General features: G+C 45.6%; 1 protein-coding gene and 1 long non-coding RNA gene across 2 annotated transcripts in view; one reads left to right on the top strand and one right to left on the bottom strand.

The window, feature by feature from the left end:
• Positions 1 to 1,162: 1,162 nt before the first annotated feature.
• On the bottom strand, positions 1,163 to 16,710 carry GPR139 (G protein-coupled receptor 139). Its single transcript, XM_062634626.1, has 2 exons — positions 16,519 to 16,710; positions 1,163 to 3,147 (listed from the first exon to the last, which is right to left on the bottom strand). The coding sequence occupies exons 1-2, from the start codon at positions 16,637 to 16,639 to the stop codon at positions 2,213 to 2,215; spliced, it is 1,056 nt and encodes a 351-aa protein (XP_062490610.1). The 5' UTR covers positions 16,640 to 16,710; the 3' UTR covers positions 1,163 to 2,212.
• Positions 16,711 to 17,563: 853 nt separating this feature from the next.
• LOC134171616 (uncharacterized) overlaps positions 17,564 to 26,960 on the top strand; it is a 55,378-nt gene continuing 45,981 nt past the window's right edge. The window contains exon 1 of the long non-coding RNA XR_009967689.1: positions 17,564 to 17,604. This is a non-coding gene — a long non-coding RNA (uncharacterized LOC134171616). The remainder of the gene's footprint in view (positions 17,605 to 26,960) is intronic.

Genomic DNA, 26,960 nt, shown 5'->3' with positions numbered 1-26,960 from the left:
GTTACTATCAAATGACAAAGACCAGAGGGAGGTTTCTGAGAGGAGGGTAAAAGGCATGGCCCCAAAACTGAATTTCTGTAAAACTCTGGTAAAGGGAGCAATCATTTCAACCTTGCCGTGGCAAACACAGCAAGGCTGAGCATCCCTCTTATGCTTTATTATTGCAAGTAAGTGTGAAGCTTTGCTGAGATCACAGGGACAAGCAGCCTACACAGGATGAGGAAGCTCCTCGTTTTCCTTTCAATCTGGGGAGATTTAGGTGGGTAGCATCCCTTTGGTGGGTGAGGGTGCAAAGGGTCACCTCTTGCTCTCAGCTCCCCTTCTCCTTGCTCTAACCAGAGCAGGTCCCTGTGGTGCTCCGGCACCTCGCAGAGGAGTGCTGAGCAGCCACCCCGACTGCCCTGCTGGTAGGAGAGGGTTGGGTAGTGCCCCCCAAGGCACTGGGCATTCTGTCTCTGTGCTCCTGACTGACCTGAGTAGCCTCGATCTGTCCTGAGAAAGCCCCTCCACTCACAAGCCAGCCTTTGCCTAGGGTCCTGCTCGTCATGGCTTGTGCTGCTGTTCCCTTCTAGGGAAGGCATGCTCAGGTCTGGTGTGGGTTTTGCTCTTGCAGGATGCTAGTATAAGTAGGTGTGCAAATGCAACCTTTGTGGCAGAAGGGAACCAAGCTGCTGTCCTCAGTAGGACTCTTGCAACTTGGTGTTTCTTAGGGGAAATGCACCAAAACTGAGCCAGCCATGGGGTTTAGAGAGATGCTTTCAGCCCTCGTATCCCACCAAAGTGGGATTGACTGGATCCCTTCACAGAGGACCTTGATGTTAGCCCCTGATGCCCCACTGGAAATGGAAATGGAGATGGGCACAGGCACAAATGCAGAGCTAGCACCAGGCTACTTCTCATTTGCTGGGAAGCTGCTGTGTCCACTGACCACATTGTGCTTGTGTTCACCACGCAAGGAAGTCTGCTCTCACATTCAGTAAGGCTGCATTAAGTGTCTAATATAGAAGTAAAAAGGTGGTATGTGGTCTGAGAAGGAGAGAAATTACAAGAAATGCATTTTCCGCCTTCCTGTAAAACTCTTCTCAATTTCTACACTCAGCATTACTGGGATTGAGTGTAAGGGAGAAGTTAAGCTAATTTAGATAAGGTAAATACTCCTTAGTCCAAGCTGATCTATGTTTTTACTGCTGTTGGATATTTAATAGACTTATTTCATAAATTGTTTTTTTAACAATTAAATGGCAAATCTGCAACAGGAGGACATAAACCGTCAAGAGAAAAATCTTAGACTCAGGTTTTTATATGTTAATGCCTAAAGGCCTGAACACAGGGATAACAGAGAGTCTTTATTGGTTAAGAGGGAACCTGAAGGCTGTGATCACTCCAAACCTCGCAGGAACAGCTTCAGTGGGATCTCTGCATTAGGCAGGACTTGGCCTCACACCTGAAAGTCTGTACACACCATAACTGAAATAGCTGGGAAAAGATGTTGCTTTTGTTCTTGGCTCTAGAAACCTCCCTCCCTCCCTTGAGCTCTCCTATCTTGGTCTCATTCTTAAATAACAAATTAAAACATATCACTATTGGCAGCTTGCAGGATTGCTTTCCATGCCAAGGCTATAACAGGTACTATAACAGTCCTCAAGCCTTGTTCAGGTGAGCCAAAAAGGGCATATCCCAGTTTGTGTCTTGCAGGCTGCCTCCTGCAGCAAGGTCTTGATAGCAAGACTGTGGTAGTATTTTGTGTCAGCAACAACGCATCACTTTTTGGCAAGTGCACACACCAGAAATGGCACCTTCCACAGTACATTAAAGCATCCATTTGCTCTGTCAATAGTGAACTGCAAGGTCAAGTCAGGTTTGGTTGTTGTGTTTTAAAAGTTGTAATTAAACACTGTTGTGGCTTCCCCCCTCCAATGACTTCAGACTGCACTGGTGCTGGGATGCAAAGCATCTGAGTGCAACTGAACACTAAGACTTGAACTCTGAAGCATATTCAAAATGCTATGTAAGAGATGGAGGCATTTGCCTTCTCACTTTTGCTCCTAAAATCAAGTGCTCCTGATCCCTTCTTAACAGTCTGATCTGCCATCGGTCTCCCAGGGAAATGAAATCAAATGACCACTTGTCAAAACAGCCATTTCAGCAAATTACACCCTGAAGATGTAACCACTTGAAAACTTGCATCCAGAAACTCAAACTGTTGCCCTTTTCATGGTGATATTTTTATAGGCTTTCCATTCTTATCATACTGGTAAACAAGCATTTTGATGCAGTGCGAGTTGGCTGGGGAAATCCAAGGGCTGCTTGTTATGGAAAAGTTATGGTTTGTATAGAATTGCACAGGTTGCTTCTGACACTTAAAGAAGGCTTTCAGCGTGGCAGCTGCCATTGTGCGAAATCTTTTGCTAATAAAACAGTAGAGGAAGAAATTAATTGCAGTGTTCAGCAGCGCGAGCATATTGGCGATGTCTGACACAATATGTACCACCCAGCTGTTGTTTATAGGTGATACGTAGAGGTGATACAATATCATGATTACTCTTGGTGCCCAAAGTATGGCAAAAATAGAAGTTATAGTAAACAAAATGGCTGTTGTTTTCCCTGTGGAGTACCCTCGCAGTCGGAAATGGCTCTTTCGACGCAGCTTGTACACGATGATGGAATTCAGGATGAAGAAGATGGAGCAGGGCACCAAGTAAACGGTAAAGCAGTGGATCCAGATGAGGACATGATGCATTGATGTGCTTATGTAGTCTTCAATCCAAATGTTAGGCCACCAGTAGTAGGGGATGCTGGTCAAAAAGCAGGTGATGTAGACACTTACAATGACTTTTCGAGTACGAGCAGGGTAGGATACTGTGTGATATTTCAGCGGATGGCACACAGCAATATACCTATCGATTGTTAGTGGAACCGTAATCCAAATGGAGGTGTGGATAGAAGAGAACTCCAAGACCTCAATTATTTTGTCCAGTACCTGAGGCATCTGTTTGTTTAAGATGAAGTCTTCCATGAGGAAGTCAACAAAGACGATGAAGAACAGAACCAGGATGTCAGCAGCAGCTAGAGCTAGAAGGTAGTTATAGGAGGACTTCTGCCTGCGAGCCACGAGCTGGGAAAGGATGATAACCGTCAAGATGTTTGCTATGGAAACAGAAACACAGAGTTAGGCAGTTAAGACATAACGTTACCTTTCTTGAGCACTTGCTTGGAGCAGTAGCTCTGTTCAATCACCAATCACCATGGCCACCTTTAATGAAATTCAAGAAACCAAAAGGAAAGCACTACGGTTGGGTCCCTCAGAGAAGCTGTTGCAATGAGGGGCATGTGGCCCTGCTCCCAGCTGTGGGACACACTGACACTCAGTGTCCTGGCAGCCTGGGATGAGAGACACAGGAATGTGGGACTCCAGGCATGGGGTTAGGTGGTATCCAACATCCCTTGGCTATCTCCATGGAGCAGATGTAGAGTCATAGCCCTAGCTCTGTTGCTGCTCACTGGTGAGCCCTGCTGCTGCTGTTGGCATGGCAGCAGCACTGTGAGCAGGGGGTGCTGAGGCCCCTGCCTGTGCACTGCGAGGAAGGGCAGCAGGAGAAAGAAACTGGTATCTCTCACACACACTCTTATTTTCCCACTTTTTTACTTTTTAAACAACTGACAGATCGGTAGGGTGGGGTGGGCTGTGGAGAGAGACATTTTGTTCCTTATCCTAGCTCATGGTGCTTCCCTGTTCTAGTTTAGAACTCTGTCTAGAAAGAGCTGAAAAGCTACCTGGATTAGGTGATTCCCCCTTGACTGAGTGGGAACCTAATCTAGAGAGGGGCTATCTGGGAAGCACATCCTTGGGTCTCCTGAGAGCTGAAGCTGTGTTACAGCATAAAAGTTTTCAGCTCTGCCCAGGATGAGCCTCCTGTAATTGTCATCTCTTACAGACAGGCTCTGAAAAAGCATCTCCCTTCCCACCACTGAAACAGTCTGTTCCACAGACCTGCTTGCTTATCCCGAGCTGTTCTTTAGAAGTCCGTCAACTGGAAGGCATTTTTCCTCTGGTGTGATACAGCTGAGTCTTTAAGGAACAGCTGCTGGTCGCTTCAGACATGATGCATGTTCTGATTCAGGCTAAGTATAAACATCCTTGAGTTTCCTGAAAAGGCACCTGCTTGCAACTTTCTGGCCACAGTACAGACCCATCACCTAAACCATGCCTAGATGTATTGCATGACACTAAATATTGCAGTGAAGTGAGTGTCCTATCTCTGCTGTTTCACTGTCTGGTTTGATTCAGTTTTCTAAAGCTGTGATATGTTTTGGTGCCTGCTTGAACCGGTACTATAAGTGATGTTCTAGGAAGGACTCAGTCCTACAGCCCATGGCCAGGCAGAGCTGCTCACCATGGCTGCAAACAGCCCTTGCAGTCCTTGAGAGCTTTCCTGGAACACTAAGGTGCAGCTGAACTTTAACCACTTGCTCACATTTAATAGAACTTACTGTGTAGTCTTGAATAGGGAAAAAAAAATCCTATTATTACTAGCAGTATGGCTGGAGTGAGACATGTGAAACTGTTCCCATCAGAAGTTTGTATCATTTGCCTACAATACCTGAAGTAGTGCTTAAAAATCAGGGATCTGGTTTACTGTACTAGAGACTGCCAAATGTTTGTTTTTGACATTTTCATAAGTGTTCTATAAATCACCCCTTCTGTGAATTCAGTGCTTCAAACGTTTCTGTCAGCTTTGATGGATTTCCCAAACAAATCAACAATAACTGTAAAGATTCTTTTAAATCAGAGAGAAAGGAAGTTGCTGACGTTAAGGTAACGATGACCTAGAACGTATGTCCTACAACTGAAAATGCTCATTCTTTTTGAAGTGTTGGCACTGGAGAAAACTTGTGCCTTCATAAATGCCTTCAAAACCTGTTGTCTGGGTGCAGGTTTCTGCCACCAGGGAAATGAACTGCAGCAGAGTGAATGATATTGAATAATAGCCCTCGTGTCACCTGCTTTTGTATTAACTTCATATTAATTTTGTAACTTGGAACAAAACTAAATGAAACATGACAATCAACTGATTCCTTCCCTAAATAAAGAAATAAGCATGAACTTTCCAACAACATTGTCTCAAATCGCCTTCAGCAGGGTGGTTTTGCCAGTTCTGCCCTCTATTAACATGAATGCAACTGCATTGATTTCCACCCAGAGCAGGCGTAGGAGATGGGGGGCAATACAGCTAGAACTGCTGTGTCATTTTTCACTTACTTGCTTATGAAATGCCTCTGTTATGCCTGCTGCTGTGCTGTAGAGGTACAGTGAGTGATGTACTGTCAAGGAAATCCTCAAGCTGGAATGTTTATCTTGACTCTGCAGCAAATGTTGGTTTTGGCCAGCCAGGCTGAGTGACTTGGCTTCACAATTACTGGATGTGACCCACAGGGTTCATCTTCTCTTTAAATCCTCTGGATTTGACTCACTCCAGTGGCAGCAGCTGAAGCCAGTGTGCAGCAAGGGGAATGCTTGAGGACACTGGTCACTGCTGGTAACACTGGCCTGCCTGTCAGAGGGTATCCTGCAGGGATGCTGAAGTCATACCATGTCCAGGCACAGCAGCTTTGCTCCCCACCCCTTCTGCCCATTGTGGGGATCCTGCTGTTTGGTTCTAACCCCACTCTCACTTTCCTACAGGAGTAGATTTATGAGCAGTCCTTTCCTGTGTACCCCCTCTCCCTGTCTTTCTCAGGGTTCCCAGCAATAGCAGTAATAGCATGTACTGAAATGCAAGTTATTCACTTACTGCCAGCGAGCTTTGCTTGGTGAGCCAGATTAAAAAAATGATCTGACAAAGTACATGCCATTTTTCTGCAAGGGGTTACAGTATCTTGCATTGGAAATGCTTTCTCTGGGATCACATTAGGGCTTTTTCTGGCTGGATGATAAGAAATATTATAATATCATTTACTTTATGAAAGCAGACATACACTGCGGTGCAGCAGAAAGTTGCCAATATCACAGTGCCTTAGCACAGGGCTTGGGACTGTTTTTCCTGCTGCATGATGTGTAGGGAAAGGGAAGATGAGCTATGGACAAGTCTCAGTCCTTCACCCATTTCCTAGCCAGTGTCCTCACTGGTGTGTCCTCAAATGCTGTCTAAAGCTCAGTAAAATGGGAAATGGGTGGGAACAACACTGTATGAATAACTGTGTCCTTGTGCCAGCACCTTGCTGACTCCTGGGTGCATACTCAGTGCCCCACAAGCTCTCCTGTAGGCAAAAATTATTTACTCCAGGTGAAAGGTGATGAAAGAGTATTTGCAACCAGATCTTAACTTAATTTACGCTAATTCTTGCACTGATATTGTAGTCAGTGATAAAGACTATGGTAGAGATGGTGATGGCGCTATAAAAGTGTCTATCCCTACTGTAACTGGGGAGCTGCAGCTACTGGATAGGTCAGTGCCCCTAAATTGTCCTGCATGGTGTACTGCACATTTCTTGTAGTGTTTTTTCTAGATACGAAGTAGTTAAGATCATCTGAATTTAAAAGACATTGATCACTGTGCTGGGAGTTGATTAGGGGACAATAGATGGGAATTTCTGCCACTGTCGCTTGCTGCAGTGCAGCATTCTGAATTTATAAGTACGTGGTTGAGACCTACGACTTGATTAGGGACTAGACAGCTGAAGCCTTGAGATGCCACTAGCAGATGATAAGTAACTGTAAGAATGCCAGTCTCAAGTCTTTCCCTTCAGACATTGAGACACAAGCTCAGAATGCCTCTTGACACACAAACACAATTGGTCCATGCTGCTCAAAATACAGCAACCTTCTAACCTAGGCAGGCTTCATCATGGGATACTTGAATCTCTGCTTTGACTTCTCTGACTCATCTTCTGAGAACAAACTGCAGCACTGAAATTCATGCCATGGGGATCCTATGTATCTGAGAGGGGTCATCCTTTAGGAGGAACCCTTACTCTCATGTGGATTTAGGTCTGTTTCCCATACCAATGCCATGCTGCCTTGCCTGCAGACCCCATTCAGCCTTCTGTGTCTCTTCAAAGCGGTGCCTGTGACCTAAAGGCACAGTTTTTTTCTCCACCTTCTTGTTTTATGGATTATAGTCATAGCTCAAATGCAGGGGATTCGCAGAGCTCCTTCCACTGACTATTATCACAGTGTGTGAGCTTAAGCAGGAGCAATTGTGTTTTTCTAAAGAAGAAACAGGCAGGTTTCTGGGCTTTGGTGGTGTTGTTTTTTTTTTATTGAGAGCATTTTGCATGTACACAGCAGCCTGTGCAGTGAAATAGCCTTTACAACGCAAGTGGTAGCACTGCTGAGTTGGGAATAAGGCCTGCTGTGTGGTTCAGTAGTTCAGCATCATAAACCACCTAAATGAAGTAGCCGTGAGTGTCGCTTACTGAGTGTGATAAACATTAGGTCACTGACTATAATGGACACCTTTTACCGAATGCAGCTGTTGCTAGGATCCCTACAAATTATTGTGCAGGGCATGAAACTACTCTGCAGGCCTTGTGTTAGTCACCTGACTGGCACAGAGAGATGGAAAACTTAAATTGCTATAGAAAACATGTATGTAACACCTCCTCCTTAGATTTAGAAACAATATGCTGAAAGTATATGGTGAAAAAAGGTAATGTCTTGGCTAGATGGAAATAGATTATTTCCTCTAAACTAGGAAGTAATGTTATTAAGATGTAAACAGGTACAGGGTCCAGCAGCCAAATCTGACCATGGTTACGAACACAGTCACTTGCCAATAGCTACCAGATTGGAGATGAGGATGGTATTCAGCACTCACTCTGTGTGTGGGCTCTCTGGAGAAGATGATGACAATGAGAGATTTCCGACGGAAGCTACACAACAGAACTGTTAAGAAAATAAAATGCTGTGGTAACAGAAACGTGTTTATTACTGATGTTGGCTATAGCTGGTTATGTGGTCTTTTAAAATGACCCCTGGATGCTGTCTGCCCCTGAAGAAGATAGGGTAGTTACATGTTTTCCTCTTACAACTGGTATTGGCCAAACTCAACACTACAGCATACAGGGACAGACCCTCTGAATGGTGCCTGCTCATGGCTAATGTAATTTGTTTCTCTCTTTTATTATTGTATTCTGAGATCCTTCCTTAAACCATTGTGAAGTGTAAAGAGATACTTTATAGAGTATAATTAGTGCAACACAATTTTTTCCTTCCCTGAGAGTTCCTGTGAGGATTGACTTTTAAAATAAATTGATTTATTTGTTGTTCAATTGTCTGAACGCGCTGAATGGCACAGACCTGCTCGCCCTCGGGGGAGGGGAGAGCCCTCAGCCCCTTCTGCTGGTGCCTGCATCACCTCCCAGGGGATGGAGAGGGCTCTAAGATGGAAAATGATCATCACAAAAGCTACTGTAGGGGCACGGATGCAGGACTGCCACTGGAGGAGGTGTTGAACCTTTCTGGAAGGCTCTCATGCGGTTTGTGCTTAGAAATCACATGTACAGGGACAGACTGCGCCAGTTTTGATGGTTGGAGTGAACCTGAAGGTAGAGAATGATCAAACTCCTGCCCAGATGCTAGAGGAAACACAGCATGGCCTTGCACTTAGTGAATTAAAGAGTTAGTGTCAGAGGCCAGATTCTGATGAGGAAGTCTGGCCTCCGGGGCTGTTTTTCTCACTGACTGTTATTAGCTGAGGTGGCTCTGGGGAAGAATGCAGTGAATGGGGTACTCTGCTCCATAGCTGGCACTAGCCATCAGTGCGTCATGGAGGCCAGAGAAAGATTTTAATCCAGCCAAAAGCACTTCCTCTCGGTTGGAGGGCACACGTGGTAATGGTGTGGAGATGCCAATGGTGGGTATGCACTTTGAGCCTTGCCAACCACTCAGGCTTAAGTGCAGTAACTTGTCTGGCGGACAGGTGTAACTACACTGTGTTGCTTTTGGCTTTCCTAGACCATTGGAGTAGGGTTTTTTCCCTAATTGTTATAAAATAGGGCTATTTCTGCAATATTAGAATGGCCCAGAGGATCCCTAGGCTAGGATGTGGGGAGGACCAGTACACGCTCACTGATGACACAGGTAAATGTGACAGGGATCTGGTTCTTGCCATCTTCACCCTCTTCATCCACCTGTCCTGAGCATTGCAGAAAGCCTCTAATGACACTTGGACTTTCTCCCCCGCCTTGAAGCCTTTCTTAAAAGGCACTCACACCAGGACAAAAATGTTTAATACACCCATCTCACAATCTAGTGTTGCATCTTGTCACCACAGCAGTAAAGCTTTCTCATGAAATTCATGCTGGGAGGAGGAAAAAGTGATCTGCAAAATGATGGTTATTCATGTAACATATCTGGACAGAAGGAAATTTTCAAGGCAATTCGGGTAACTCATTTGGCAGGTGTCTGTGGCTTCTAAATGTAGCCTGTCAGTAAAGTTTAAGAGGTCTCAAGCTGAGTAACTTGAGCTCAAAGATGGCATTATACCCTTCTGATACCAAACACCAAAGCATTAAGGCAGGTGCCAAAGGTATTTGATGGGATGACTCGGACGGAGGGAGGACGTGATTTCATAAGGCCACCAGCATGAACTCTTTACTGAACATGAATAATTAAGAGGATTTTACTTCTGATTGAGGTTTTACTAAAAAAAAACCTAGTCTTTATGTCTTCCTAAAGCATTAGCTAATGCAGTAGGAGCTCATGCTTGCAAACCCCATGGCCAAGCTTTCTCAGAGACTCTGCCAATTTTACACAATATGCAGGAAATTACAAGCTGTGTAAAATCATCACAGTTTGGCTTTATTTCCCCCACACAGAATACACCGCATCCATACTAGATAGATCGCTCTTTGGTGTGCTAGTCTGGACACTGAGGAAAACGCACACTTGGAATGAACAAATGTCTGTGAAATGTCCTAGTCTGATGTAACTGACAGGTAATTTGTCTTGAAACCAAAGGCAACCTCTAGTGCATCTGTCCATAGAGTCAATGCACCATACGATTGAAAAGATGGAGAAGTTAAATGACTCTCCATTCCAGGGACTCTCAGTTTCAGATGGTAGAAAATAACAATTTCAGTGAAAACCATGTGTTCAGTGTTTCATAGGCAGGCTTCTCTCCTCTTCCATATATAAAGGGATAAAACTCCTTGTAGTCATCTTCTGTACTGCTAATTCTGGTCCTACTTGGTTGCCTCTACTCCATTTCCTCTGCACAATCATTCTGGTGTCCTGGGTGGGAACCCAATACCATCTTCTCCCATTAGGTCACCCCTAGAACAGCACCAACAGCACTCCAGACACTAGGGTTTAGGATGCTTACATACATATGTATCTTTACACTGCAGAATAAAAATGGAATTGTGTGCAAGGCCTCCTATGCTCAAGAGGTTAATTTTGGCTTTACTTCCTTTTCTGGTGTCTCAAAGTTAATGGAGAAAGAGATTAAAGGCTCAAAAAGACCACCTGAAAAAGAAGGTTATAGGCCAGAGAGTGTTTTGCCCTTAGCATGAGAAAGCAGAGAGTGCATCACGTCAGGACAGATATCTCCATGTTGTTTGTTGCCTATAGCAAATCGTTTTGATGTATGCGAATGAAGGCCTTCTCCTGCTGGCTTGTTTCTACTGATTCACCCCCATTTTACAGAAGGGAGCACAAAGAGGAGGAGGAGGATAGAACTAAGGGATGAAGAACAGCAGGGTATTAGACTGCCTAGTGCTTCTGAATGCTTGACTTCTTAACGACTAGGGGCTCTGCATTACCCACCTACCGTGAAAACTGGCTGTGCTCTCTCTTTTGTGTCGTCATTTCAAGGAAAAATCTCCTTTGGAGTTTTTCCTTCCCAATCCATTTTAGCAGCCTGCCATGCAAGGTTGTGCATTTCATAGTCTACTGAGCCTCCCAGATATTGCACCTCGTTATCGTTACAGCCCTGACAGTGATGTTTCCTACTGATGTGGCAGAAGAAAACCAAAGTTAGCAGTTGTACTCTGTAGTGGCATTCAGAGATGCGCAATCAAGTCCTCTTCTGCATTAGCATGGACTCAGCCATACGCTGCCATTCAGGATGCAAGGTTTTAGTGGCCACAGTCTACAGACATAGTGACCAAACTAAATCACTCCCATCTGTCGCCAGTTCTATGCAGAGACACTGTAATGAAACTATTCTTTTTCCTAATGATTCTTCTTTCCTTAAAGAAAAAGCATTCATTTTACAATAGGAAATGACTCATTTAAAGCACATTAGCAGCAGATTTGTTTCCCTCTGTCCAGTAGTGCTACTGCAATGTACTGTAGTGCCCTTCAGTTGCTCTGACAGCTGAGCTAAAGTTCTGCCAGTTTATTTGCCCTCCTTTAAGCAGGATGCAATGTACTGGCTTTGTGTCCAATTCAGATTTTAAGTCAGAGAAAGTGTGGCCTTTAAAAGGGGGGTTGAATTAGGCCTCAGGAGTGTTCAGTTCTTATTCATTGTATGAACTATATCTAATGAGCAACAGCTAAAGACTGCTGTTTTTTCAAGGTCGTAACTTTGCTTGTAACAATTCTCCCACTTGTATTTTCAGATCTTCCTCTAGCACTTCTATTGTTCAGGTGTTCTTTTATGAAAAAGGCTATTTATTCAGGTTTTTGGAAATGCTCTCTTTTATCAGAAGCCTCTACTGTGATTGCAGAATATACGAGGCAGTAGATGGCAGGAATCCAAAACAGGTCAGACACACTTCTGCACTGCTGTGAGCTGTATGTACACCTACCTTCTGCCTGCTTTGGTATTTACTGGGTATTACATGCCACGTGAGTCATCAACAAACATTGCTACCTGTCCTCCTTCCTACTCGTGGTACTAACCAGGTCATGGCTATAAGTACAGAGATGGCAGTGTTCTTCAGGTTTCATTCCCCCTACACTGGGGGAGTGGAGGTAGCGCAGCTGGGCTGTTGCATGGTGGCATGCACAGCCCACCAGCACTACCTGCCTTGCCAGGATGATGACCCTGGCTTGCATTCCGAGTAGCCTCCTTATTCCACACTGCATCTGGGGAGAAGGCTGCAGAAGGACCAGCTCTCCACTGTTTCAGTTTGCCTGTGACTGTAATGTGGTTTGCATGGCACAGTGCAAATGTTACGCTCCTGAGTGTCAATCCAACACCCTAGGGAGCATCTGGCTTGCTGTGCGAGGACACCCAGTCTGTTGGAGGAAGGTCCATAACGTTGTACCTATCTTTTGACATTGTGTTATAAAGGTCAGGCACCCTGCTGAGCTTACTTCCTCTAGGTCAGGACTACAGCTTCTCTTCCTCTGTGTGGAGGCCACTGAGTACGGTCTGTGCATGGCTGAGCTTTGAATGATACAGGTTGTCCCCACCTCCACAACACCTTGTTCAGCAGCAGGTCTGACATGAGAGCTATCTGCTTACAACCAAGTGTGTGCAGCCTGCTTTCCCAAGCTTGCAATCCTGAATTTGCGTTTAGATGAGATCAGTTTTAAGCACAAAGAAAACTGATCTTTGTGGACTTTCAAAGTCTGAAGTGGTACTTCCCTGGGACATTGGTTTGTAACCTCCTGGAGACACTGGGTATGTCCGTACTTTGTGTCACTGGCATGTGATGACCCCTGAAGCAGAGTTGCTCCCCAGGTAGGCAACTGACCAGGGAGCAAAGTGGAACCAGCGATCACACAGTAAGAAAGCCAGATTTTACTCTCTCTCTCCAGGAGGAGGAGACTCCTGGAAAGAAGGGATCATGCCAGGCCCTGGTGTGTGAAATGCTGCCACTTTGTCCTTTCTGCAGCAGTACACTACACCCCTGACAGGGAAGGTGAGTGCATGGAAGGCAACTCTGTCACTGCTGCACCTTCCAACGAAGCAGGAATCAGGGTCAAAGCCAGCTGCCTACAGAAAGCGCTGCTGCTTCTCTTCTTGACCTTCATGGCCATGTTCAGAAGCACAGCCATAGCAGGAGCTCTTTGGTGAAACTGCTTTGTGCAGCTCTCACTGACAAAGGGATGGACTAAGAGTTGGTACCTGTTGCTCTTTCCTTTCTCGCCTTACCAGCCCCCTTCTAGATTGAATCAAAGCAATTTCTTCTCTTCCTCACATCCCACATCTCTTCTCTGTCATTTTCTCTCACTAAAGCAAGAAACATTTCCATTAAGCCTTCCTGGAGCCCTGCTCTTGCCTCCTGGCTAACTGGAGGTGCTTGAGAAGTTCTCTCTGAGTGACAGTCAAAGGGAGTGCAGGGATGGTAGAACAGGGGCTGCAGAACAGCTCTGTAAACTATACCATTCCCCCCACAAATGGGAGTATGACCCCAGTTCCAGTGCTACTGCCTCTCTTTGCTCCCCACCCTTGCACCAGCAGCTTCCCCCTGTCTCACACAGCCTGCTTCTGGCAGCACGACTGCACACTTGTGGGACACCTTTGCACATCTGCACTCAGAACAAGTCTGAGAAAACAGTTTCTGTCTCACCAGTATCTGCTTAGAGGGAAAAGAGATCTCTCATCCCTGCTGATCAGGAGGCAGGATCACCTCTGGCAGACTGTACCTGAAGTACAGTACCAGACCACATGGGGACACAGTACCTGCTGCAGCAGGGTCTGCTTGCACTCGTGCCTCTGTGGTTGCCCCTCTTTGCAGGGCACAGCTTGCAACTTGCCTCTGTGTGCCGCAGCCAGAGCAGGGGTGAAGGAGTTCACTTTGTGCTCTCTTGTCTCTGCCTTTCTCAGACTTTCTGGTGCCTGATTGAACAGGGAGGGAGAAAAAGTCACTGCTGAGAACAGGATCTGCTGAGATGCCTGGGTTACGCAAGGGAGGGGAAAGGATGCTTTCTCTGCCTGCACAATCAGGCCTGGCATCACTTGGCCTCAAAGTGGAGTTGTTGAGTTAGTGAAATTTCCTTCAGACACTAGAGCAGGAAAGGCAGAAACAGTTAACTGGTTTCTCTTCTCATCAGTCTGTCATCAAGATTTGTGGCAAGGAGTAAACTGTTTGCATTTCAGCAAAACACTGCACTAGTGCTGTATTTGAGAACAGATCCTAGACACTTTCTCTTAAATTCTTGGCACCACACAAAGCTAATTGCTCTGATCCCACAGACTTTAGGGTTCTTTTTCTACAGGTAGTTAAGCGTGCTACCTTTCCAATTTTCTAATGTCAGAAAATGGAAAAGCAGCTTCAAATTAAAACATGAAAAGCTCTTTTTAGCACTGCTCTCACCCTGTAACATATCTTCAATGAAGCTTGCCTATTTGAGTCTTCCCCTAAACGTATCCAGCTTGTTCTCATCTCTGTGCAGTCTTCACATGAGAATCATAAATTTCTCATGCACTCAGTACACTGTACATGTGCAGTGTTTTCAGGTGTTAGTGCCAACGTTATCCTCAGATAATGTGCACTGAACGAGCTGACACATTCATACCTGATGTGAGTCCACTGAACCCAGCACTGTTTCACCAACAAATGCTTTGGTCAGTTCTGTTAAGTACTACCACTGGTGCCACTGCTCTAATCAACTGATGTCTGATTCCCCAAGAAATGCATGTCACCATTGCTAACGTGGATTGTACACCAATTTTAACCATGTTCTTAAAGTAACAGCGTTAGGTCTGTAATTACAATGCAGTATCCCTAGGGAGCTGGTGCAAGTATGTGCTGAATGCTCATTAAGTGATCTTTCTTGTCTGTGCACATAAGAATTTCCCCCTTTCGAAGACATACAAAGGCAAGTTTAGCTACAGACTGCTTCATAACAACTTCTTCACCTGATAATCTTGAGAGGGTCTTGGTCAGTTCCTAGGGGACAGGTGTTGAAACACAGCTTGTCATTACTATGGACATCTAAGGCACTAATGAAGAGGAAACTACCTCCTTACCCCTGCTGGCTGGGTCCCTTCAGGTCAGAGCTGATACTCATCAATACTGTGGAGCAGAGACGTTTGCTTATGCCCTACATCCTCTGTGGGGAAATACAGGACTTAACTTCCCAGTTTTGTGAAGTATCTTCAAATTTTAATTATAAGCCAGGGAGGCATAAAAAACCCCAAATCAAACAAAACCCCACCACAAAGAACATCATTTCATGCAGGTACCTGCTGTAGTAGGCTGCTCTTCATGTCTGATTAGATTTTTTTCCATGAATTAATTGCTTGAAGAAGGAATTTAGGTGAACAAAACATTTAGAGATTGTAGACTCCCGAATGTCACTGCTGCTTGTCATTTCACACAGCGATTTAAACGTGTAGCTGTACATAGACACAACCAAACTCTTGTACTGCACCCTTAAAATACCGATTCACCCTGGTGCATCACATTGCTCTAACTTTTCCCCAACTCATTCTGCCTGTCCTTGGGATCGCTGTAGGTCACTCTGAGGCTGGAGATGTTAAACAAGGGAGCAAGCCATGATGTTTGCCCACTCAAGCTGTGCTGGGCTGGCAGCTCTGCCTACTGAAGCCCAGTCTTTACCTGCAGAAGTGGTGCTGTGGACCCTGTGGTCCTATGTGCCAAGGTGTCTCACGGACAGCCTCAGTCCCCTCTGGGAGGTGAAACCTGCTCATTCCCTTGTCTCAGCTGACACACTGATGCTGATGTGATGCTCATGTGGCTGTGGATACGTGCATGCTGGCAATGGTGCTTCACAGGTATTCACACCCAAGCCTGAAAGAGCCTTTCCTTCCCCATTTGGGGTCTCTCTTGCTTTTCTCATCTCTAGCATCTCTATATCGTCTTTGTCCCCTTTCTAAGTAGGGGATTTCACTGAGGGTTATGCAGGCTGTAGGCTGGTGCCTGTGAGCTGGGACTTTCTTCTGAGCCCTGTATGTGCACTCGGGGATCTCAGTGTCAGTACTGCCATTGCCCTTGCAGGGCACTGACCCCAACACCAGACTTTCTAGGTACTGTCCTGCTCCATCAGCTGTAGACACAGCCCCCTGAGCAAGACAAAACTCTGCTAACCTCTTGACAGCATGCTCCTTCCCCAGCCTAGTTCCTCACTGGTGGCACGCTGCTCCTAAAGCCAACCTTGCCCCAGATTTGCACTACAAGACCTCCTCAGCTACATTTCCCATTACAGCCAGCCCGGCCCGCGATCGACAGGGGACAGACCCTGCTGTCCTCGTACCGCTCTGTCTTCACATCGCCAAACTGATAACGGCCGGAACTTCACGACAGGCTGAGACTTTGTATGTCAAGTTCAAAGTCAGAGCGCCCGAGCCCGGGTGAGAAAGCGGCTGCAGCGGTGCGAGGGCACGCGGGGACAAACCCCGGCGAGCGACCAAAACGCAGGGACAGCGGCGTGTCGGGCGGCGAAGGCGCCGTCTACGGAACACCCGCGCTCAGCCCCGCCGAGAACCCGCTCCCGGGGACGCCGCAGCGCGCCCATCCCGCACCACACCGCGCCGCAGGCAGCCGGGCAGAGGACGCTTCTGCGGGCGCTACCGGCAGCTCTGCGGGAGCCTCTCCCGGCAGCGGCAGCTCCCGGGGCAGCCCGGGCACGGCGGCGCGTCCCCGCCCGGCACTCACCCGGCAGCCCGAGGCACAGCAGCAGGCTGTAGTAGACGACAGGTGCGTACCCCAGGCCGCAGCCATAGCGGTGGTGCGCCAGGAGGGAGCCGTTGTGCAGGTGGACGTGGTTGTGCTCCATGGACCCGCTCTCCCCGCGGCCGCGCTGCCGGCGCCCGCTCCGCCGCACGGGCCGGCCCGCCCGCCCCTCGCGCGCTCAGCGGCGGCGAGCCTCCGCGCGGCACGCGGCGGCGCGGGGGGGGGCGGGACCAGCCGGCTCCCGGAGGCGGGGCGGGGCAGGCAGCCCCCGCCTCAGGGCTGCTCCCGCTTCAGGCAGCCCCCGCCTCAGGGCAGCTCCCGCCTCAGGGCTGCTCCCGCTTCAGGCAGCCCCCGCCTCAGGGCAGCCCCCGCCTCAGGGCAGCCCCCGCCTCAGCGCAGCCCCCGCCTCAGGGCAGCCCCCGCCTCAGCGCAGCCTTCCGCGGGCGCTGTTCCCGGCTCAGTGCGCTGCCTCAGGCCGTTTCCGCCTCTGGGTAGCCCTCGCCTGAGGGCAGCCCCGGCTGCCGCCGCCGCCGCCGCTCGAGTGATGGAGTCTGGGACCCCCCGCTCGGCAGAGGCAGGTCTGGGGCCGAGGAGGAGGGGTAGCCCCGCGGAGCAGGGCCTGAGGAGCATCCTGCGGGCACCTTGCCTCGGGGCTGCACTTTGGCTTCCCCGGGACGTTCTTCCCTCTGCCCGGGGCAGCACGGGGGTGGCCGGCTCTGAGCCGGGCCGTCCGGTGGTGGGATTGAACCTCCCCCGGTGCGGCCGGCCCCACGGAGAAGAGCAGCGAGGGAATCCCCCAAGCTGGCACACAAGTCAGTAGGGGGGAGAGAGGCGGGCAGGGTTTATCAGCGGTGTGGAGCTGTCTGACAGCCCCGGTTGCGCTTCAAAATGGGCTGTGAAGGAAAGTAGTAAATCCAGAAATGTGTATTTATAGCCGCAAAACGGAAACACAGACCTGGGGTTAATTACACTGTCCCTCTTCTCCCCACAGAGAGACACGGTCAGCAGTGACATACACCGTGCTCCTCCCCACCCAGGAACCCCAGGTGTGTGTACAATTCCTGTGAGGTAAAGCAGAAGGGGAATCAGGATGTCTAAAATCGTTTCCACCCTTTCCTTAGCACTTGTGTATTTCAGTACATAGTCCTTTGTGTAACTAGCAAAGATAGAGTTACACTCATTACATTAAGGTGTTAGAGCCCTATGTTTTATGCTACCTACCAGTGGGCTGGACACTGATGTGTTGAGGAGGTTACAGTTTAGTGATAAAATAGATGTTTGATTACACTTTTACTGACTTTTTGACACCCAGTGTGTAGGGTTGAGTCCCACAGCCTGGCACTGCCCATGGAAAGCATCCCCTGGATTGCTGCCAGAGCAGGGCAAGGGGGTTTATGTGCACAATACCTTTGAAGTTAGTCGCTGAGACAGGTCTGTTGGGATGCTCACAATGTACAGTGGGTGAGTTATAAAGCTAAATAAAGATGTGGTCTCTTGCTGTCTGAAAACACCCAACATAACAATAATACAGCGTGAAATGTGTGCTACAGGTGGAAGGCACTAGTAGGGCAAGTGCTATAACAGTCCGTCAGGTGACTAAGCAATGACACGTATATCTTTGGGTTTCCATGAGCTTGTTTGAAGTTGTTGAAATGTAGTTTAGCTTCTGTTTAGAAACATAGCAAGGAACAAGCAAGGTTCTGGTCCTACAAGGGCTTGGGCAAGTTACTTTGCTGGGAGTCTCATCAAGATTATTCACGTGGTTTTTAACAGAAGAGGTCTTTTTGAACTGTACGGAAACCAGTTAAGCTTCCCAGGTTAAGCATGCTGGAAAAAGTATATTTTTCCTCTTATTCAGTTGGAGTCTTTGTGAACTTAGCTTTAAACATGGTTACAATCTGCTAGTATGGCCTTTAAGTTCATGTGTTCTTAAAATGAAGTCTTTTGAATCTATTCATTCAAATGATCAACACATTGTATAAAGTGGTGTGTGGAGGGCTGTGATTATACAGCACAAGGCCTTGTGAATTCAGCTCTGCCTGGGTGGCTTGTTTTTTTTTATAGACAGTTAACTCACAGGGTTTTCTTATTATTTTAAAAAGTGTAATTTCTTCTTATGTTCCTCCAACAGACCTGGTGAGGAAAGAGAATTGTTATTGCCTCCCAAAAGGGAAGTGGTGATTGCTAAAACTTTTTCTTGGGTGAAGTAAGTGCATCAGCAGGGTTGAAAGCGTGACCCCCTGTTTAAAAGTTATGTGAAGTTTACCAGTAAAGCAGCACACAAAAGCAGAGGGCAGTGAAGCAGTAGTCAGCAAGCTCTGGTTAAAAAGCCTCGCATCCCGTTTGCAGTGCCCTGGGTCTCTCCAACTTCCCAATTAACAGCCGTGAAATCCCGCAGAGGCTGGAGACTAAGGAAGTGCCTCTGCCATCCATTTTTTGTCGTGCTGCTGCCACGGTTCTGTCTGGCCTAGTTTTAAACATCCTGAGCAATAGGACTTCCCTGGAGAGGTTTCTGTAATAGTAGCATTCATTTCTTTGGTGTTAGACTTGTCTCCAGGGCGCTGTTCAGGTAGCTGCTCGTGTGCTGAGAGGAGATTTTGGTCATAAGAGAAAGAATCTTTTGCCATCTTCCCACCTTGAGCTCTCACTAGAGCTTTGCAGCTGCAATCTGATGTGTTCCCATTGTACGAGGGGAAAAACTGGAAAACTTGGGTATGTTCTCTGACACTTCCTCTGGCCTGCCCTGCAAATGGAGAGGCCAGAGAAAATGAATCTGCTCCTGGTACCTCAGTTAGCTTGATTCAAGTTTGAGGAACTTTTCTGCTTTGCTGCACCAAGAGATTCTAAGAACAGGATGGACCAGGTTCCGAGGTCTGATTTGCTTTTGTTTCACTGAAGACAAGTTAACAAAATACATTGTAATATATAAGAATTAAAGGCTCAAAGATTGCTCTTCTGTTCAGTGTGTAAAAGGCTATTTGAGAGCATTCTGTCCTTCAGGTAACTTCAGATGAGTTTTTGGCTTCAATGAAATGAATTTGGTTATTCTGCTCTCTGAATTGTGCAGTAACAGTACCTTGGACATAAAAGAAATTTCAATAAATCCAATCCAAACTTAACCTCAGTGTTTGCTTCTACTTGAAGTTGTTTATCTTTAAACTTCTTGTTGTTTTCTAGCTACTTTCTGAAGGGATGACATTTACATGTAACATCAGGCCCTCAGTGAGAAGAGCACTGTGTTCTGCTGGTGAATTAGCAGTGAAGGCAGAATTCCTCTGGAGCTTTAAGGAGGGTGGTTTCTGAATCTCATCTCATAAACAGCCGTGTGCTCAGACAACGAGTAACTTTTTTTTTTTTTTTCCAAAGAGCTCTTTATTTTTTGTATGACATGCTACATAAGAGATAAGCGTACTTTGCTTTTAAAATTCTAAAGCTATTTGAACTTGGTTAGCTTTCTGTTTTTCAGAGGAACTGAGCCTCCCTGTAAATTGTGAGGCAGTGGTCCTTGGGGAAGGAAGATCGAACAGTATGTTAGTCACATACACCCCCCTCCACTCATGCTGTGGAGGAAAGCAGGAGTTACTTCAAGAGAAATGAGGCATTGACTCAAAGAGTCTGGAAGAACTAAATGTTGTGTTGTTGCAAGACGCTGGCATGAGTAACATGCCTGGAAGGTAGCAAGGGTAAAACTGGAAGACAAATGCATGGAGTCTGTACAAGGGATTAGGAGAGGCATTGTGAGGATAGAGGGGTCTTTCAAAGGAAGAAGTATAATTTGGACAAAAAAAGGGGGTAACAGTTACAAGAGGAAGGGACGTTGGCAATAGAACTGGTTTACCTGATCCAGGTTGTCTTACTTGTGTGGCAGTGCTGCAGGAATTCGTTTCAGAGCTGCTACAGAGAATATTCTGCTGCCTGCAGAATAATTGAGTCAAATTCTACTCCTGAGTTGAAGGACTGTCTTTGTCAATACCATTCTCCAGGTCTCTTCAGGCTTGGAAGGGGAGAAAGACCTTCCTGTGTTCTCACAAAAGCTGTTAAGAAGAAAATGTGATTATGAAAGTTCTTTACTGGAGCCTCCTCAGTGCCTTTGAATAGGCAGGCTCCAGTTTTACAAGAGAACACCGAAGATTTATTCATTTTTAAGGTGAAAATTTTTTCTTGTGCTGGTGGTGATTACTGGAGAAGGGTGCAGGGCCAGAATACTGGTGCATCAAGGCTTCTCCTGCTTGTGCTGTGGGTTCACGGCCTGTACCCTCAGGCTCCCCACCCCTGTAGACTCCACTTCCTCTTCCTGTGGCCTTACATCTCTCTGGAGACCTCACGAAGGTTACATCAGGTCTCAAACTGTGGCTGTAATGGAGCTTTGCCTATTTGAACCATTTGCCTATTTGAACCATCTGAAAACGTGTTTAAAGCCATTAAACACCTATGTTTTTCCTCCTAAAATTAAATGTTTATTCCCAGAACTCCCTTTTAGGTTTCAACTGACGAATCTTATTGTAATTCATTTGAGCACTATTGTGAGTATACTTTGCAAGGGAACAGAAAACAGATGTGATAAATGCCTGAACATGAGATTTAACAGAGCATCTGTTGTTTTAAAGAAGCATTGCAAAACAAAGGAAGGTAACTCTGTTTTGTTTGCATTTAACCAGTAGGTGATAACACCTGATTTTCCATAGTAGTCTTTTCAGGTTACATTGAAAACATGGGGCAGAAATGTGCCCTGAGATAAACTCACTTCACCTGTCCAGTTTGCAGTGGTTATGACAAATTAATACTATTTTCACAACCATCAACATATAGGTGGTGTTTCAGGTAAAATTAATTCATTATAATATAAATAAAATGCTTTCTGCAGGATAAGGAAGTGAAAAGTATCCATCAGAGTTTGCATGATGCTTAACTGTAGTGTTAATGGGCTAATTCATATATTTAGCATAAGGATATGCTTAAATGCTTTGCTGGATTCAGGCATAAATAAATTAGGTTTAAAATGTAACTACTTGATAAATACTTGTAAAGACTGAGGCTAATTTATCCTCTCCCCAAGGTGAAAAGAAAGCACATGAGATTCATGTCACAGACACTTTGCATCTCTTCTGCTGGGATTTTTAAAAGTTGAATAATGAAGTACTTGAATATTGAAGTTTTTGCTTGGGCTGGAAATTCCACGTGGTTTAACTGTAGAAAAGATAGAGTGTGCAAAGGTCTAACAAATGGAGGTGAAACGTTCTTGTTCCATTACTGTGCAGAAATCAAGCCCAGCCTTTGAATGCCAAGAAAAAGAGCGAAAACAGATTAGATTATCTTTTATTTTAAAATCATTATAACAATTATCTGTACTAATTATTGCAAAAAATGTTATTGTTACAACAATGCATTCGTATTCATCATGCTAAACCTCATTAGACCTCATTTCAAGATTAAGTCACAAAGTTGCATACTTTGTTCTGTAGTTTTCTATGTAAATGCCATGTTTACTGGTTTGGTTAAATGCTCCTTGCACATTTCAAGATAAAGCTATGTGATTTTCATTTAGATTTGGAGCTTTTCTTCAAGAAAAAAATACACTCCTTCCCCATATGTACTTGTTGATGCCTTCGCATTACTGGAACATAACAAGCACCAGCAAAATCAATGCACCTCTTCATGAGAGCTGGGAATGGCTTCTGTATGGAGCAGTCGTCACTGGTTGGTAACGAGGCTCCTACAGAGAGTGTCTTGTCAGGAGTGGTGGTTTTGGCATTGGTGTGCTTGTCACGGGTGTGCCCAGCGGCAATCCCTGCAGCTGCAGGAGCTGAGTGCTGGAGGCAGCTTCTCCACTGACTTGTATGTGGCTTATTACTGACAGCCTGATAGAGCTGAAGGAGGGTCTTGCAGCATCACCTTTGTTTTCTATGAGGAGGGGCAGGAGGCACAAAAGAGCGTGGCTCCGTGGACAAAAGGCTGATGCAGACTCTGATCCTGTGGCCAATTAAATAGATTGCAAGGCCCCTTGTTAACTTCTGCCTGTCTACCAAATGAGCAGCAGCCTGAGCAGAATACGATTATGTTCTCATTTTACATATGGTTTTCACATGCTATCCCTCCTATTAATTAACTAGATTAAAGATTTTGTCTTCCTTGAACTCCTCCTTTTCTTGTCTGATACGCTCTGAATTAGATGTAACCATTATAAAACATAGGTAACCATTATAAAACATACCAGAAGCAGAAGACTAATTTTTTCTAACTTTCTGGGTATTGTGGGTATTTTTAGGTACCACATTTGGCAGATACAGCAAAAATACCTTCCTGCAGGTGGATGTTTTAAGTGACCATAAAAGCTGCTGTTTATCTGGCTTTTATTTCCTTGATGTAAAAAAATCTATTTTGAATCTTCAATAAGAGTAATTTGTCTGTCAGTGGACATGTATTTTACCGCCTTGGGATTGTCTTTTTTGTTATTGTTTTTGCTCTAGATAAAGAGAACTAGCATTTATTCAAACAGCAGTGCCATTAAAAACATTAATGAGCTTTGTACCCAGTCTTACTGTCATGTAGTTTCACTGACTGGGCCACAGTTTCTCCTAATTTACCTTGGCATAAGTGAGGCATAAGCAGGATCTGGCTCAGGTTAGCCACAGTTTTACTGTAATCCATAAGGCCAGTGAGAGCACAAAAAAGAAGACAGCTGTACATAATCGGAAATCAAATAATGTAGTCCCTCTACATCTCTGCTTAGTTACTTGCTGGTGATGTTGAGCATATGTCCAAGCCTACACTAAAGGCACAACAAGCAGTCACCTGGAGGAAGAGGAGCAGGACCAGTGGTGTATCTGAGCCCTGAGACTAGAAATGGTTTTGATTAAATTCATGTCATTTTATAGACAGGTGCAGCGCTCTGATATCCTTATGTTTATTCCACAGCTCACCTAGCTTTGTCTGTGGCAGGAGGAAAAGATGTTGAAACACATCATTGAAGAAAGGAAGAAAAAAAGAAACCGAAAATTGAACTTGTCAGTATTCACAGGGAGAGGGATGTAACTGCAAACTAACTGATGTGGTTCAACTCAGCTGAGACAAGCAAGCAGCAGAGGCCGAGCTGCAATAAGGCTACTTTCTAGGTGGGGACCAGTTTCATTAACTTTAGTAAGATTGCTTCACTGAGTGGGGTGGGCAGGATCTGGCTTTTAGAAAATTGCAGAGAATATTATTGCAAGGTTCTCAGATTTTTTTCCCCTGTTTAAATTGGCTCAGCAGGCCTTGCAAAAATCCCTGTGGGTTTGAACAAAAAATGATTTGCAGTTTCCTAGAGGCTGACAACTGTTTCTGCTCTAATCAGATATTGCCCTGAAGAAAGCTTTGGTCTCCCTATGGATCTGGCAGCAGTAATCTAAAGTTACTTACAGGGGGCCTAATCCTGCTTGCCAGCATGTTTTAAAGAGGGTTAGTAGATTATTTTACACCTAAGACCACATAGGCTCTGCATGATATAGAGAGTGTGGTAAGACTGAATGGCAAAAGTTTCTGTCCTTGATGATATTAGTGCTTGGGCACACTTTTGACAAAGACATATGGCTGTGATTTTCCTACCTTGAACTTAGAAGTCAGGATTTCATTTTATGTCAGCACCCGGAGGCTCTTTGTTTCTTGCCTTTGCTCTTTATTGCTCCCACACTGCAAAAACATACACCAAACTGAAGCCTCTAATAATACAGTCTATGGAAATCACAAATGCAGGGTCACACAAGTGCTTGCTATTAGCCCCTGAAGTCCAACTTGGGCACTGCTATAAAAGCAGAGACTCTTCTGCCATTGACTCTTCTCTTGCACTGCTGTTGGCCTGGGAACACTAGAGTACTTACCAGACTACAGGGCTCTTCTTCCAGGTATGTCATGAACAGAACATTATTTTCCAAAGAGGCCACTGACTTTTCACCTGGAGACAGTAGAAGCTCTCAGTGGTCAACATTTCCAGTATGAGGCCTGAAGTTCCTAGTTGTGTTGCTGCTCCTGCTGGTTGATATGCACAGGCTTTGTCGGATCAATGGCAGTATTGCATTCCTGAATCAGACTTGGCCTTTTTTTTGTCAGTGGAATTGGGTTTGCGTGAGAGGGGAAGGAAAGCTATCAGGAGGTCTTCATCCCTTTTTCTCTCTTTGTACAGGCCAGTGCCTCTGGCCTAGATAATGCAGGTGTAAGCTTCTGTGGATGTGTATAAGCATTGATGGAGTACTGTGCTAGCAGTAAGTTGCCTGCAGCTGTGGGTTGAATACTCTCTTTTTAGTCTTTGAATGAACCTACATATTTCTGAACTTCACTTCTTTTGCACGATACTGGTGGTAGATCTTAAAATACTCCTCAGCTCAGACACTCAAGTGTTTCCTCATTTTCAGGGGTTTGTTCTGTTTTGTGATGGTTGTACAATGACCAATGAAATAAGCATTTGGTTTTCAGTTTGAGGTAGCTAATGGATTTCAAGGCAATTTTCTATTGTAATTTTTTGCCTAATTGTTTTTTCTCTGTAACCGTATCCCTTCACTTCCAGGATTTACTCTTACATTCCCATGTAGTTAGTTTGATGCAGATTCTGTGTGCTTCCACAAAGTGACTCTTCAATAGCAATCAAGGTTGCAGACAGGGGAGACAGAAGCTCCAAGAAGATTATTTTCATCTGTCACTCAAAATGTAATTTCTGACCTGCATCTGGAAAAAATGACACCCCAATCTCAGAAAGTGGGTAACGTATCATTGTATGTGGCAGTCATTTGGAAGTGCTGGGCAGCTGACTAATGAGAGAGACAAACAAGCTGTGCATGAGTCAAATTTCTGATTCTCTTTTACAAAGGCGTTTTTTGCGCAGGTACCAGTTTATAACCAATCTGCTTTAAATTTTGTCTAGCATGTGGGAAGGTTCTTGTAGATCAGCACCACTTTGAACATTAGGGTAGTATCTAGTTTCTGTAAATAACTGATTTCTCTTTAAAAAGGTTGACTTTAACTTGTTTTTAATTAGTAATGGCAGATGTTCAGCTGGAAGAACACCTAGGGATCATTATTCTAATAATGTCCTATTAGCTTTTAAACCTTCCTCTTAATGTAAATCTGTAATTAGAGTGCTCTATCTGCTGCATCCTACTACAAAATCTGTCTGTAAGCCAATACACTGGGATGCCAAAAAGCTGCAGGGATTGTAAATAGTGTCTTATGACTCTGTGTTTCGGATAATTGCACTCTGAGGACAAAGCAGAGTAACACAGCAGAGCTACAGCAGCAGCCCCCATCATCTTCCAGTTCAAAGGAAGGATATTCCCTTGGGTGGAGGATGCTTTGAAAGCAAGGGAAGACTGAAGAGGTGGAGCATTGTTTGTAGTCATTATGTCCCACTGAGACAGAATCCAGATGCAGAACAGCCCTTGGAGTTGATGGCAATGTGTCCTCCAGTCTTGCCCACACCTCCCTTGCAAGGGCAAGCTTCATGATGGTCTGTCCCAGCAGGGCAGGGCAAGAGAATGCCTCTGGCCCTAGGGGGAGACTGTTGTCCTCTGAGTTTGGCCAAGGGTCTGTGAGAATTAAGACTATTTCATGTAGGTCCCTGGCTACATGACTGAGATAACATGTAAGGTATCTGAGGAGGCTTTACCTCTGCTGGAAGCTTTTGGCTTTTTAGGTATTTAGATGTATTTAGGTGAATGTTTCTTCCTTGCGTCATTATTTCACTACCTCACATGTGTTCAGTCCCAAACATTATGGCACTGACAGGTCACTTCCTTAAAGTGATTTTATATCAGCACATCTCTTCTGACTCTCACCAAGCCATTCCAGCACCAAACTGATATAAACAACAAGAGAACCAGGCTGTGAGCTGTGTCTGTAAGCATACATGTAGAATTTAGATGGCTTAGTTGTTTTATCCTTGTAACTTGTCTCTTACAAACAAAACCCAACCCATTTCATTCACTGCCCTCTGGTGGCATATTCCCTTTTCCTCATATCTCTTCGTATCCTCATATCTCATGTCTCTTTAGAGAAGAGATTCAGAGCAGCCCTGTGGAGAAGGACTTGGGAATGTTGGTCGATTAGAAAATGAACACGAGCCAGCAGTGTGCACTCACAGCCCAGAAAGCCAACCATATCCTGGGCTGCATCAAAAGGAGCGTGACCAGCAGGTCGAAGGAGGTGATCCTGCCCTTCTACTCTGCTCTCGTGAGACCCAACTTGGAGTATTGTGTGCAGTTCTGGTGTTCTCAACATAAAAAGGACATGGAACTGTTGGAACAAGTCCAGAGGAGGGCCACGAGAATGATCAGGGAACTGGAGCACCTCCTATATGAAGACAGGCTGAGAAAGTTGGGGCTGTTCAGCCTGGAGAAGAGAAGGCTGCATGGAGACCTCATAGCAGCCTTCCAGTATCTGAAGGGGACGGACTCTTCATT

This window comes from Pezoporus occidentalis, unplaced genomic scaffold (assembly GCF_034315485.1).
Source record: "Pezoporus occidentalis ecotype Australia unplaced genomic scaffold, CSIRO_AGI_Poc_V1 ctg113, whole genome shotgun sequence".
NCBI lineage: Eukaryota > Metazoa > Chordata > Aves > Psittaciformes > Psittacidae > Pezoporus > Pezoporus occidentalis.
Note: the sequence above shows the minus strand (reverse complement) of the source record. Positions and strands in the feature narration are given on the sequence as shown.

What these genes read in the sequence shown, in the direction of transcription:
- GPR139 (XM_062634626.1), bottom strand. Translation starts at nt 16,639, where the DNA reads ATGGAGCACAACCACGTCCACCTGCACAACGGCTCCCTCCTGGCGCAC. An exon ending in GCTGTGCCTCGGGCTGCCGG is followed by an intron (nt 3,148 to 16,518) that starts GTGAGTGCCGGG and finishes CTGTTTCCATAG; the next exon opens with CAAACATCTTGACGGTTATC.